Raw genomic sequence first — 14,485 nt, forward strand, 5'->3', positions numbered from 1 at the left:
CTTTTTTTTTTTTACACTCATATGCCTACGTCACAGCATGTTTATTGTTGTTATTATTATTATAGGTTTCTGCTACAAAAACAAAATATTTGTTACACATAAAAGGTACTGAAAAATACTACTTAGTGAAATATAGTATATTCCATTAGTGTGGTATATTTCGGAATTATCTTTTTTTTAATTTGTTCTGAACAACAGGCTGTAACATGTTTTGGATACAAGTTGGCGCACGCCCACATTACTGGAGAAAACAAATCTCAACGGGACGTTTTGTTTGAGGCTCGTTGCCAGTGACAACGAGCTGAGCTCACGACACAACAGGGTCGCCATCTTAGTCGTGGAGGATGAGCGCAAACATCGACACCAACAATTTGCTTCACATCTTTCACTGAGGACATTCATCTAATAATTTTGGATACATGTGGAAGAATATCACACCGACGCATCGCAGCAAGTGATTTGAGAACTGTACAAGCCAATACTGCTGTTTATCTTGAAGCTTTTAAGCGAGCAAGTAATTTGACAAAATGGCTGATCCCGCGGATCCGCGATATGACTTTATTTCTGACTATGTGCTAAAGAGCTTTAAAGTGAAGCCTGATAAATGGTCTAAATGTATCGGAGTCGATGAAAACAGACTTTTGATGACAGAATTCTTCGAGAAAGTAGATAATACCCAATTAATTTTCCAGTCAAGCGCTGCAGGACTAATAGTGCCACAACTGGATTGGCCAACGAACTTGAAACAGAAAGCAATATATTTCGTGCGAAAAAACAAAGATGCTATCCAGAAAGACAATATTAAGAACGTATTAGTTTATGGAGACATTTCATATTCACCGTTGGAGCAGTTGTCAGCACTTGTTGATGAGGTATGACAATTTAAATGTTCTGTATTTCGACGACTCCCATTGCTGTTGTTGGACTGTCTTTCGCGCTGAAAAAAAAAACAGCAACCTGAAAAACGAAGCTTACTAGTATTACTCTATAGCTTTTCTAAGGTCTATAACATAACATTTGTAATCGTTCATTTATTCACGTATGTATTTGTTCTTGCTTTAAGAAAAATGTCATATTTTAAATTTGTACACAATTAGTTTGACATTGTAAATTAAATTATGTGTGTTGAGATGGGAGTATAATGTAACTTCAGGTATAAATTCTCCCCTTTCAATTCTGGAACCAAAGACATGTTTTTACTGGAACTATAGAACATTAAAAATGAGACAATTTTGTTTTCCAGACAGTGTTTATTGCTTTGATTTTGCAATCTGTTAAGCAGCTGGTGTTTGTAAACTCTATTGTAGCTGATAATCTAGACGGCCATTTAGACTTGCCTGTGCTTTGTAAATAGACATTAATGCATTTACTTATTCAGTTATTGCAAACTAATTAAACATTTCTTGGCATTGTTTCTCACCTGTCTCGGGCTGATATCCACTTTATTACTCTAACATACCTCAATGCATTCTGTGTTGTTGCTGCCCTTTGACATGCAACCATGGCCACTGGCAACATGTCTATTTTGTGATCAACACAACACTGATCATCCATTTTTACAATTGTCAATGTTATTTTTCTGTTTTTTTTTTTTATTAATTCATTCTTTCTGGTAATACATTAAAATATATTATTTTTTCTCCGAAGGTTTTGGTACCTCTTCTTTCCAACCCACGTAACCATGAGCAATGGCCCAATGTAGTATCACAAGATGTCCTTAGACACATACACAATCTAAAAAGCAGTGTGTATGTCGTCTCTGGTCAGGTCAAAGGGAAAACACTACTGCCATTGCCTGTAGGAACTGAAAAAGTAGAAGAAAGTACTGCTGATGCTGAGGAAAAGTATGTATGAACCAAATACACAAATGTAAAATTTAGTTAAGCTGGGTTACTACAAAACCACAAACAAGAGTCTGTATGCAAGTCTATTACCAGTATTAATAATGATTTTATATGTATGAAGAGATTAAAACGTTTACTTGTCTTTTTCATTTACAGAGGTGAGGGATATGACAGAGGTCTGGTCCATGCCATAGAATCCGTCATCATTGATTGGACACATCAGATCAGGGATGTATTAAAAAGAGATTCTGCACAGCCATTGCTAGAAGGGCTCAATCCCGGACCACTTGTAGAAATAGATTTCTGGAAGGCAAAATGTGCCAACCTGGAATGTATCTATGAGCAGGTGGGTTGCTGACATTTTTTGTATATTTTATATTTGAAGCTTACCGGGTATTGATTTAAATTATGCAACTCTTACTGCCTATGCATTTGTGAAAAACTCAATATTCAAATTGTTTCAGTTACGTGATCCCAAAGTACGTAAGATGGCAGAGCTTCTTGAGAAAACACAAAGTAGCTATTTTCCAACATTCAAGAACATATTTAGAGATGTAGTAGAAGGTAAGATTATTAATGTTTTTTTTTCTCAATTAAATTAATTAATAATCATAACTTAATTTTTTTGTTTACAGTATATCAAATATATGCAATATCAATTATGATTACACTTCTAAATTTTATCTTGCAATTAGCATTGACTGAAGCTCAAGACATTAGTCTTCATCTGAAGCCTCTCAAGCGTCACTTAGAAGAAATAGAATCAGTTGATTTAACTGAGCTGAAACCTCTACTTCAACCACTGATGCATGTCATCTGCCTTACATGGGCCCATTCACAATATTACAACACACCGGCAAGGCTCATTGTACTGCTTCAGGAGGTCTGCAATCTATTGATTGAGTTGGTATGTTGCTCTTTTGATATTATTTTTCATTCTTTCTTGCAATGCAACAACCAGTTTGTGGTTTTCTTGTCATTGTATGTTGTGTGTATTAACTTTGTTTTTTTTTGTTTTTTCAGGCAAGAACTTACCTTGAGCCCAATGAGATCTTCAAAGGTGAAGCTGAAGAGTCGCTTGAGAAGACTCAGATGGCCATTGATGTACTTAAAGAGTTCCGTAAGGTGTATGAAGAACATAGAGCAAAACTCAAAGATTATTTCAAGAATGGTGACGAACCCAAAGAGTGGGAATTTGCCTCGCCCTTGGTGTTCACCAGATTGGACAAATTCATGGAAAGATTGGAAATACTCAAGGTAAGAAAAATAACTACTTAGGATGTGAATGTTTGCTTCTTTAAGTTCACACAATGTGTTCACCTATGGCTATATTCAATTTGGTATTATATAATTTGGATATTTTGTTCTCATTACAGGAATTATTTGAAACTACAATGGAGTTCTTGAAGTTGGAAAAGACAGAAATGGGTGGAATGAAGGGAAGAATGCTCAGTGCACAGGTTGTGCAGATATTTGAAGAATTCCAAGAATATGTGAAAGTGTTCTCAGAACGCACATATGATGCACTGGATCCAAATACAAAGGTCAGTTCTTCTAAAAAAAATTCAAGTTTATATATACATTTTATTCATAAATTCTTAACATAAAGACTCATTCCTGCTAATGGATACCCTCCCTTTTTCTATTTATAGAATATGAAACCTGCCACTCATTTTTACCATCATGTGGCAAACAACTGTTTCTGACATTATATGTCAGTTTTGCTTTTCTTTACTTTTTTTTCAATATGCAAAATGCAAGGTACCATTACATTGTAGTATAGTGTACTGTAAATAATTTATTTTCACTGGAATTAATTTTCGCTGAAAAAACATTTTGGGTATTTCGTATAGAATTTATTTTCACTGATTGTTGGTGAGTTGAATGTAAAATTTGGCAAAAAATGGATTTTCACTGGATTTTATTTTCACTGAATCACTCCTTCAGCGAAAATTAATTCCAAGCAAAAATAAAGTATTTTACAGTATTTAACCACAGCAACCATATTCTGCTGTGTGACTGTTACTACATTCACGTTACGGGATCTCGGCACATGCCGACATTTTTAATCCTTTGTGTTTGCAGAGGGATTACAGCAGTTGTGTTCACGTTATTCGGGACCCACTTAGGACTGACTCGGCTCGTGCTGCCGGAATCACGCCCTCATACATCGATCTGTTGGCCCAAACATGGAAAACGATATGCATATGATGATAATAATAATTGCTATAGTGAAATTATATCCATTTGTTGCTTAGTGTTTATTACGAGCCATCGTGCACATGAATGGCAAAGAAGATTCAAAACACAATTATTTTTTTCAAGTCAATGTAGTTGCAAGAAAATAGCGGTGGCAGCAGCACATAAATATGCGTCACTCGCTGACGCCGGTTTGCATTCATTTCATTCATTACTACAGCATCCGACCATATACTAGTATATCTGTTTTTCCTGTCATCGTCATTTCATACTAGTATGAATCAGCTTATGTTTTCTTAAATTTGCCTTGAGGGCGTGATTTCGGCTCGTGCTGAGCGTTCAGGCAGCAAATGTAAGCACGTGTCGAGTTTCGGTCCCAAGCATCTATCGGGACCGAGATCGAGTTCTTTTTGCCACGTGCTGACTAGGTCCTGACCGTTCACATACAAGTTTCGGCACGTGCCGAGATCTCTAACGTGAACGCCACTTGTCTTTCATCAAGTACTTTGGTTAAAACTATTCTGTTTTTTTGTCATCTTTTGTAGGAATTTTTGGACGACTATGAAATATTCCAGAAACAAGTATATGACTTGGATCGCAGACTTGGTGCGATATTATGTCAAGGATTTGATGATTGTTCAGCTGTGGAAGCAGTATTCAAGGTAAGACATCACAGTTGAGCAGCATTAATTATTTTCTCTTTTTCTAACATACCACATGCCAATGCCGAGCTTCCATGCTTCTTCCACTTTGCTGTGTTTTTTTCAACCAAGCTTACTTTTCTTTTTTTTTCAAATTGTCTTAATTTTTTTTTTTGTAAAAGTTTGATAGCTTCATTCCAAGTGTTGAAGCACATCCTCATCAAACTGTGTGCTGTCATTGCATGTTATTCATTTAGTTGCTGACATCATTACACTTGCATATACATGTTCTCATGGCATACTAACACGTAACACTATTTCTATCACATCTGCCTCTCTATATGCAGTATCTTCAACTCTTCAATTATATCCTTAATAAACGTATAACTGTAAGTACAGATGAGAGTATTAAAGCAAAGCGTTGCAATATACTCTTGTGTGGAGTCTGTAATAGTGAGGATGGTGACCAGGTATTTGTTCCTATATTGTGCATGCTATTGTTGTACGTGTGCATATTTTTAAAATGTTGACGTGCCTAATTTTTCTGAGAGGGATGCTAGTGGCTTCACTAGGTAATACTGCAGTGCTGTTGTCATAGGTCTTAGTATGTTTTACTGTTGTATGGAGCTTTTCTTATTACATTCTCCTTTTGAAAACAATGGTTAGTTAGAGGATAAGTGTTGTGTGCCTAATTTAACTTTTTATGATTATCCTGAATTCATATTTACATTGTAACTCTTGTCATTTCAGATGCTGGATTGCTATGGTACACTATTGGACAGAAAAGTTATAAGAGAAGATTTTGAACACAAGTATCCCAAATTGTTAGAAATGTATGACAAAGAGTTAGATGATGCTAAGATAATTTATGATCAACAAATGGCATTGTCAGATGCTACTGATGGTCATCCACCAATCAACAAAAATATGCCTGAAGTAACTGGAGCAATGAAATGGTCTGAAGAGCTCAAACAACGTATTACAATACCTATGAGCAGTTTTAAGCATATAGAACATCCGTAAGTATATTTAAAATATATTTTATTTTACTTTGATGTAAGAAGAATAAACTTGATAATTTGTTTCAATTGTGTAAAACCAACAGACTTTATCTATAACACACAACTTGTCTTTGTGACGGTGTGTAACTGCTATTTGCCAAGCCAAATATACAAGCTTTTTAATTTTTTTATTTTAATGGTAATTTAATTGGCTAGTTGCTGCTCATTTTTTTGCTACACTGCTTTGAACAATGCAATACCTTGCATCGCGCTGCTTAATTAATGCACCATTGCTTTAAAATATACCGCTCTAAAATTGCATCTGCTATTTTTTTTTACTCCTTCATTCTCATCATACAATACTTTTTCACCTGCAAATGTATCTTCCATGGACCACATGTACAGAACTGGAATCCAGAGGTAACACTACAAGGAGTGCACAGTTATTCTCTTTACGCATGAATTGCAAATTATAACACAGTTATAATTTATTTATTTATTGTGTTCTCCTCAAACACTTCAATTTTCACACCATCAGTATAAGTCTAGATAATTTTAGATTCTATCCTCTTATGGAGGTTTCAATCTGGTTTGCTTTTATTGCTGCATCTCAAAATAATGAAGATGGTGTTTGAGAATTGTCTTTGTGAGAGTTTTGACTAAAATTTGTTGTGCATTTCACTGTACTTTGCATGTTTTATAGTAACACTTACCGGTACACATATTCTGTATTTGCTAATAACCTTAAAAAAGCTATTCAATTCATTAAAAATTGAAATCATTAACTTTTTGTTTTTGTTATTGTGCTAAGTTGCTATCAAAACCATCCCCAACTCTGCTGTAGTTTTGTATCCAACTTTTTTTATAAGAGAGGATTACTCTATTTGCAGCCAGGGGTTTTTATCCTTAAAAATTTTTTATTACTAACTGTATAACAGATACTGTTTTTCTAACCTGTATTTGCGTGCCTATATCTCTGAACAGACTTGTATGGTTTTGTTATTGTATACAATTTTTAAAGGTTGTCTTTAACATAGCTTTTAATATTTCAGAATCATGGATAGCAATGATGCAAATGCTATTTTTACAAAATATGAAGAAATGATGAACCTTCTTACCAAGTGAGTACTTTTGACAAAAAAACATTTACAGATTTGGAAACGTCTTTATAATACCATATTTATACATCAGCACCAATCAGTACAGGCACTATACTGTTTTCTCATTTCTGTTGGCTGGCAATTAAATACTAGTCATTTATTTGTATCATTAGTTGTGTTCTTGTATAAGCATCCTTTTAACCAAATCATTTTTACTAGATATGATGAAAAGATTTACGAAGAGTGGATGAACAGTGTAGATGAAAAGTGTCAGTTCAACCTGGACCAAGCGCTAATAAAAAGAAATGAAGAAACTAAACTTATTGTAGTTAACTTTGATCCTCAGGTTTGTATTGCTTTTATATATTTTAAAATTGTGATAGATAGGGATCAAATGGATCATATTATTGAAACTTTAAAAATTGTTTTCTACTAAAATGATTGTGCATGGGCTTACAGTCCTTAAGTATTAAATTATCTAGCTTTCTGGTTTCATTATCTTAGTAATTATAAACAAACCAAGAAAATCACAAGACACAAAACTATTTACTACTATTAATTAACAAATGAATGAAATGTTAAAACAAATTTGTAGGAGCGGCTGAGTTTATTAGAGTGAAACTTGGATATCTCATTAAGGTGGACTGACATTTGAATGTGGGCATGTCCCAACATTACTGGAGGAAAACAAATTATTGTTTTAGCAAAAATCAGATAGTCTTACTTGTGTGTGTGTGTGTGTGTGTGTAGGGTGGGGTCTGACTAATAAAGGTATCACGGTGTAATGAAATGATTATATCATAGTGTAGCTTATAAAAATAAAAACTGCTGTTTAAATATTTGTAATTTTTAGCAACGTTTGCATGATTTGCATGTCACTGAATATTACTCTCTGCCTGTTTCACACAGCTTGTAGCAGTTCTGAGAGAAGTAAAATATTTGAATATAAGAGGCGAGGACAACATTCCAGAAAAGGGCAGAAATCTGTATGAAAAACATGAAACATTCCGTGAATATCGAGCTAATCTTGACTTAACAGTTCAATGGTATAATGAAGTGAGAGAAACTGTTTTAGAAGTTGAATTTCCACTCATTGAAAACCAGCTAGTTGATATTGATAATCAGCTAGAAAAAGCTGAAAAAAGTTTGAACTGGAATCAAGATACTATCAAGGAATACATCCATGAAACCAAAGATCTTGTAAAAGATTTACAGAAGCGAGTAGAATCTGCCAAGTTTAATGTAGATAGAATTAAAAAGATTATGGCTGAATGGAGTAAAACACCTTTGTTTGAAAGAAAAGAACTCAAGGATTCAGCACTACTTGGTCTTGATGATAGAGTGGACAGAATTAAAAAACGTTATGCAGACATTGAAGCTGATGGTGAAAAAATACGTGATCTTGTTAAGGTAAGTGTAAACTCAAGTTTTTTGTTACAATATAAATAAGTGAATCATGTTAGGAAGGGGTAAATATTCTTACGACTTCTATAACTAAGGGAGTTTTTGATCGAATTAGGTTTTTAGAAGTTAATAAAGTTAATAGGGTACAAATATATCACTCAAGTATGCTTGTGAATAGTGACAATACAGATTTTGTTCTTGAAATCATAAGGTGTAAGATTATTAACATTTACATATATTTTCTCTTAACGGAATTTATTTTTCTCATTTTTCAGCAAAACATGGAATTATTCAAAGCTGATGCAGATACCAGCATCTGGAAGGCGTATGTAGATTACCTCGATGACATGGTTGTTGACGGTTTCTTCACTTGTATTCACTGCAGTCTTAATTACTTATTGGACAACACTGATCCCAAGACCACTTCACAAGCACTATTTGAAGCAAGACTTGAGCTGCAAGCACCAGATATGGTGTTTATGCCGTCGCTGGACTTTGGTGTATCTGATGGTTTTTATGATTTAGTGGAAATGTTGGTCAGCGATATTTACAAAATGTCATCTCTGGTGCCCAGACTGGCTGAACACAGTGGTTTAGAACATTACCAAGTAAGTTTTGGTGACAAAAAGTTCTCAGCATTTTCTGATTCTTTTCATGACAATATGAGGTCTTCAATTAAATTTATGTTTGATCATATCTGGTCTAATGTTTCTTTATTTTAACTTTAGTCTGATTTAGAAGATATGTATGATCTTTCTGAAATGAGACAAGATCTGATGGACCGTGTTCAAGGGGTAATGACCAAAGCTCAAGAGTATCGTAATTCATTTGATAATTATGCATATCTATGGGTGGATGATCGTAAGGAGTTCATGCGTCAGTTCCTTCTGTACAACCACGTGCTTACGACTGAGGAGATTGAAACTCATGCTGATGAAGGTGTTCCAGAATCCCCTCCAACATTGGATCAGTTCAAAGAACAGGTCAGTTTTAAAAATACGTGACTATTGTTTTTTTCTTATAATTTGTTATAAGGGGTTATAGATAAATTTGTATGCATTTCCATGAAAAATGATGTCATACTTGAGTATATAATATGTATCTTAAGGCCTTTGAGTTTTTCAACTGAATTTCTTGTTACTTCATAGATAGTCATGTTGGTGGGTATTTACAGTAAAACTAATATTATCAGGTTGCTTTTGTCTTGATTCTTTTAATGTTCTTTTAATGACATTTGACAAGGAGCTGTACTGCTTAAGTTCATTTTGTCTTGATTGTTTAATTAAAACAGTTTTCAAGTTTCAAGCCAAGTAGAAAGATGGTAGTGTTTTATGTATTTCTTGGTAGTTGGCAATCACCAGGAATAAATAGAAAGTCAGCTCACTGGATGCAAACATGTAACTAATGAAATATTTTAATTTTGGCCCAACTAACCTGAAAAAAGCAATTAAATAGTTTTACAGCAACAATTTGGTGCTAATTTAACTTTGTATTTGCCAGTATACATTTGTAACTGTTAAATTTCCTGGTATCATTTAAGCTGATGTGAAGTTATAATTCTATTTTATATTCTGTAATATGTAGTGTCTAACCACTTGTTATTTGGTTTGATTAACAGGTTGATTCTTATGAGAAGATCTACTTAGAAGTTGAAACTGTGGGAGGCAATGAGATGTTTGATAGCTGGTTCAGAGTAGATGCCAGGCCATTCAAACAAGCATTATTGAACATTGTAAAGAGATGGAGCTTTATGTTCAAACAACATCTTATTGACCACGTAACAAACAGGTATTTTACTCTTTTAATTGATGAATGGATAAATGGCTTTTTGTTAAGCATGTATATGATTATTTTCTTTTCACATATATTTTACCGTATTGGCTGTTCAGCTACAGATTTGACAAATGTTTATATTTCTGTGTTCAGTTTGTCTGACCTGCAAGATTTCATCAAGTTGGCTGATTCTGGTTTGACCAAGTCCGTAGAGGAGGGTGATTATGACGGTTTGGTAGAAGTTATGGGCCATCTCATGGCTGTAAAAGATAGACAAGCTACAACGGATGAGATGTTCGAACCTCTAAAGCAAACTATTGAACTTCTCAAAACATACGATCAAGAAATGCCCGAAGAAGTACATACTCAACTACAAGTAAGTAAAAAGAGAAATAAACACAATTGTTGTTGGTTGTTTTTATTTCATAACAAACCAAGATTAGGTGATTTGGTATAGTTTATAGTTTATAAAATTATTACTAAATCTGAACCCATTTTAAATGAGTACAAACTTAGCCGGCAAACTATGAAGTGACAGATTTAGCAGTGGTATGTTTCGCTTGGGGCAAGGGGAGGGGGGGTTACCGGTACATCCATAGAGTGAACTTGCTTGTTGCACTGATGACATGTTCAACATATTTGCTGTTCACATTGATTCTTGTATATAACAATGTAATCATAACAAGTGGTATATCTAGTTAAAATTATAACAATTCAATCATATGAATTATCTGTTATTGCTTGCAGGAATTGCCAGAGAGATGGAATAATACCAAAAAGATTTCCATTACTGTGAAGCAACAGGTTGCTCCCCTACAGGCTAATGAGGTCGCTATTATTCGCAGGAAATGTACCACATTTGATGTAAGTATATGTTGTAGTTTGGAAAAGTCCCATTTGAGAACTCCATGATTGTTATTGGTATATCAAAATGGATGATTCTGTTTTATTTTTCAACTTTTTTGCTTTTGCTTTGCTTCATCTCTTACTATAATTATCATTTACATAACTTATTATTACAGGTCAAACAGCATGAATTCAGGGAGAACTTCAGAAAAACTGCTCCCTTCCGCTTTGACTCTGATGAACCCTATGTCAAATTGGATGAGGTAAGTCTATTACATGTATCAACTGATGACAGTTTAGTAAATGTTGATATTTTATATATCACTTGTTACTACCAATTGACCAAACAATTCCCAATCATTTCAGGCCCATCTGGAAATCTCTGGAATGGAGCAAGAAATGGAAGCTCTACAGGAGTCTTCTGGACTCTTTGAAGTTAACATTCCTGATTACAAACAACTTAAGCAGTGTCGACGTGAGGTATGCATGCTCAAGACTCTTTGGGATATGATTGTTCTGGTGAGATCAAGCATTGAAGATTGGAAAACAACACTGTGGCAGGAAATTAATGTGGAACAGATGGAAATGGATTGTAAGAAGTTTGCTAAAGACATACGTACATTGGATAAAGAGATGAGAGCTTGGGATGCATACTCGGGTATTGAATCCACAGTAAAGAACATGCTAACCTCACTTAGAGCTGTTAGTGAACTACAAAATCCAGCAATCAGAGACAGGCATTGGCAACAACTTATGCAAGCAACCCAGGTAAGTCTTTTCTTAAATTGCTCCGAGCAAATGATTTTATTATGTGCTATTGTATCATTATTTTCCTCTGTCACATTTGTTTAGATGCATCATACAAAGGTAAAATTTTAGTCATTTGTCCAAATTGCTGATTCATGAGTGCTGAGGAAGTGCCAACCTTATTATATTACAATGTAAAATGTTAATGCCATACCCAAACATACTGTATATAAACTTACTGATTGATATATGCACCAAACTAAATTCCTGCCCTTTAAGTGAGACAAGTTTAGGTGCAACAATATTAATAATAATAATGTGGTTCTGCCCATACTCATTTGAATGAGGTTGGTTCTGAGCGAAAGTAGGTTATGTTTTTTGTGCTTTCACTATTATGAATTAATGCCATATTGCATTTCACATTGTGTAGTAACATGCTTAGTAGTGGAAAAATATGAATTAAGATGATAAACAAACTTTTTGATTGGTTGTGTTTCTGATCTTGTTATGTATTCAGTAAATAATTATTGTTTTGTTTTCAATGTCACGAATAGCGGAATGAAGAAATAAAGGTTTGTGTAACACTGGCTAGAAAAAGTTATTGTGTGTAACTAAGTTAGTGTAAACCAATTTGAATCCCTTCCCCTTCTGTGATTTTTTCTTGCATAGCTATCCTACAGCATGAAAACTTCCCAACTTTGAGGATCTCTGAAATATGCTTGAAAAAAAACAGATCTTAGATTTGTTGAAATGTGATAAAAGAATGACTTTGTTTTTAGAGTTGCATGTTTGTTTGTTTTATTTCATATTTTAAAAAAATGTAAATATGTTTCTGTTGTTTTTGTTATTATAGGTTAGATTCATCATGGATGATGAGACTACACTGTCTGATCTTCTTGCTCTTAACCTGCATAACTTTGAAGATGAAGTACGTAACATCGTTGACAAAGCTGTCAAAGAAATGAGTATGGAGAAGGTTCTGAGAGAATTGGATACTACCTGGTCAACTATGGAGTTTGAATATGATTCACATGCACGTACTAGTACACCTCTTCTCAGATCTAGTGAGGAACTCATTGAAACTCTTGAAGATAACCAGGTCAGTTTTTAAGTTCATGTCTTGACAAACTATTAAAGTGGATAATCATGTTGGATTTACTGCTTGGAAAATGTTATTCAAACTCTCATACTCTTTTTTTTTTTTCTTATTTAAACACACAGGTACAATTGCAGAACCTAATGACTTCCAAATACATTGCACACTTCTTGGAAGAAGTGTCTGGTTGGCAGAAGAAGCTGTCCATTGCTGATCAGGTCATCAGCATTTGGTTTGAAGTGCAGCGCACTTGGTCTCATTTGGAGAGCATCTTTATTGGATCAGAGGATATCCGTAGTCAGCTCCCAGAAGATTCAAAGAGATTTGATGGAATCGACACAGACTTCAAAGTAAGTGTTACATCTTATCAAGTTCAATATGCACCCATGCAACATTTACAACAGATAAATACATTGCTTGTTTGAAGCTTCTTTATACATGTGATACCATAACTTGTCACGTCAAAATAACAATATGTGTAAAACTAACTTTCTGTAGGAGTTGATGAATGATGCTGCAAAGACTCCAAATGTAGTTGAAGCTACAAACAAAGAAGGATTATATGAACGACTTGAATCACTCCAGGCTGAGTAAGTTTTTGTTTTCTTTAACTCTTAAAGAAAAGGTATTTTGTCTCTCACAGTTAAGTATTTAGTTTTGAAAATTATTTTCATAATTTTGAATTTTCATTCCAGTCTGACCCTTTGTGAGAAAGCCTTGGCCGAGTACCTTGAAACTAAAAGATTGGCATTCCCACGTTTCTACTTTGTATCATCTGCTGATTTGTTGGACATTCTGTCTAATGGAAATCAACCATCTATTGTTCAGCGCCACTTGTCAAAGCTGTTCGACAACATGGCTAAACTTAAGTTTGATGCTGATGAAGGTGATTCAAATCCTAAGATGGCAACAGGAATGTTCAGCAAAGAAGGAGAATACTGCGACTTTGATAATGTGTGTGAGTGCACTGGCCAGGTTGAATCATGGCTAAACCGCTTGCAGGATGCCATGCGTTCCACTGTTCGTCATGAGTTCAGTGAAGCTGTTGTGTCCTATGAAGAGAAACCCCGGGACCAGTGGTTGTTTGATTACCCTGCTCAAGCAGCATTGGCCACTACCCAGATCTGGTGGACCACTGAAGTTGGTATTGCATTTGGTCGACTGGAAGAGGGTTATGAAAATGCCCTGAAAGAGTACCTCAAGAAACAGGTAGATAACTTCCTCTAAAATCATGTTTAAATCTTTCCACTATCTTTTCTTGTGTTCAACTAAAACTTAAAATATTTATTGTATTTCTACTTTACAGATCAGTCAGTTGAACAACTTGATCACTATGCTGATTGGCAAACTCTCTGCTGGAGATCGACAAAAGATCATGACTATCTGCACCATTGATGTACATGCTCGTGATGTAGTGTCATCACTAATCAACAAGAAAATAGAAAATGTTGGAGCTTTCCAATGGCAGAGTCAGCTGCGTCATCGTTGGGATGAGGAAAAAAAAGACTGCTTCGCTAACATCTGTGATGCTCAGTTCAAGTATTCCTATGAGTATCTTGGTAATACACCACGTCTTGTGATCACTCCACTGACTGACAGGTTAGTGTGATCTAGATGTTTTACTTTAGTTATGGAATTAATATTTTGATAAAATAAATGTCATGAAATCTACAGTCTGTATATAAACAATGTATATTGTGGCTTTAGGAGTCCAATACATTCATGAGCATTGTCAATTGTCCTTGTCAGTACCACTTAATTGGCCCTCAATGCAAGCCCCTACCCCTTTTACACAATCATTACTCAACTTTAATATTTGTTTGAACAGTACATT

The 14,485-nt window shown here is 34.7% G+C and overlaps 1 protein-coding gene across 1 annotated transcript in view; it reads left to right on the top strand.

Annotated features, from left to right (window-relative positions):
- Positions 1-296: 296 nt before the first annotated feature.
- LOC100372438 (dynein beta chain, ciliary-like) overlaps positions 297-14,485 on the top strand; it is a 31,366-nt gene continuing 17,177 nt past the window's right edge. Inside the window, exons 1-24 of the mRNA XM_078013618.2 lie at positions 297-872; positions 1,648-1,844; positions 2,001-2,190; positions 2,309-2,408; positions 2,540-2,751; positions 2,868-3,101; positions 3,221-3,388; positions 4,589-4,705; positions 5,435-5,703; positions 6,738-6,806; positions 7,005-7,131; positions 7,695-8,195; positions 8,465-8,797; positions 8,918-9,172; positions 9,808-9,977; positions 10,116-10,338; positions 10,710-10,826; positions 10,985-11,071; positions 11,175-11,576; positions 12,409-12,654; positions 12,777-13,001; positions 13,150-13,241; positions 13,347-13,860; positions 13,958-14,250. Of these exons, the coding sequence (XP_077869744.1) occupies positions 528-872; positions 1,648-1,844; positions 2,001-2,190; positions 2,309-2,408; positions 2,540-2,751; positions 2,868-3,101; positions 3,221-3,388; positions 4,589-4,705; positions 5,435-5,703; positions 6,738-6,806; positions 7,005-7,131; positions 7,695-8,195; positions 8,465-8,797; positions 8,918-9,172; positions 9,808-9,977; positions 10,116-10,338; positions 10,710-10,826; positions 10,985-11,071; positions 11,175-11,576; positions 12,409-12,654; positions 12,777-13,001; positions 13,150-13,241; positions 13,347-13,860; positions 13,958-14,250 (5,486 nt within the window). The 5' untranslated portion in view covers positions 297-527. The remainder of the gene's footprint in view (positions 873-1,647; positions 1,845-2,000; positions 2,191-2,308; positions 2,409-2,539; positions 2,752-2,867; positions 3,102-3,220; positions 3,389-4,588; positions 4,706-5,434; positions 5,704-6,737; positions 6,807-7,004; positions 7,132-7,694; positions 8,196-8,464; positions 8,798-8,917; positions 9,173-9,807; positions 9,978-10,115; positions 10,339-10,709; positions 10,827-10,984; positions 11,072-11,174; positions 11,577-12,408; positions 12,655-12,776; positions 13,002-13,149; positions 13,242-13,346; positions 13,861-13,957; positions 14,251-14,485) is intronic.

Source organism: Saccoglossus kowalevskii, chromosome 8, assembly GCF_978046115.1.
Source record: "Saccoglossus kowalevskii chromosome 8, keSacKowa6.1, whole genome shotgun sequence".
NCBI classification, from domain to species: Eukaryota; Metazoa; Hemichordata; class Enteropneusta; family Harrimaniidae; genus Saccoglossus; species Saccoglossus kowalevskii.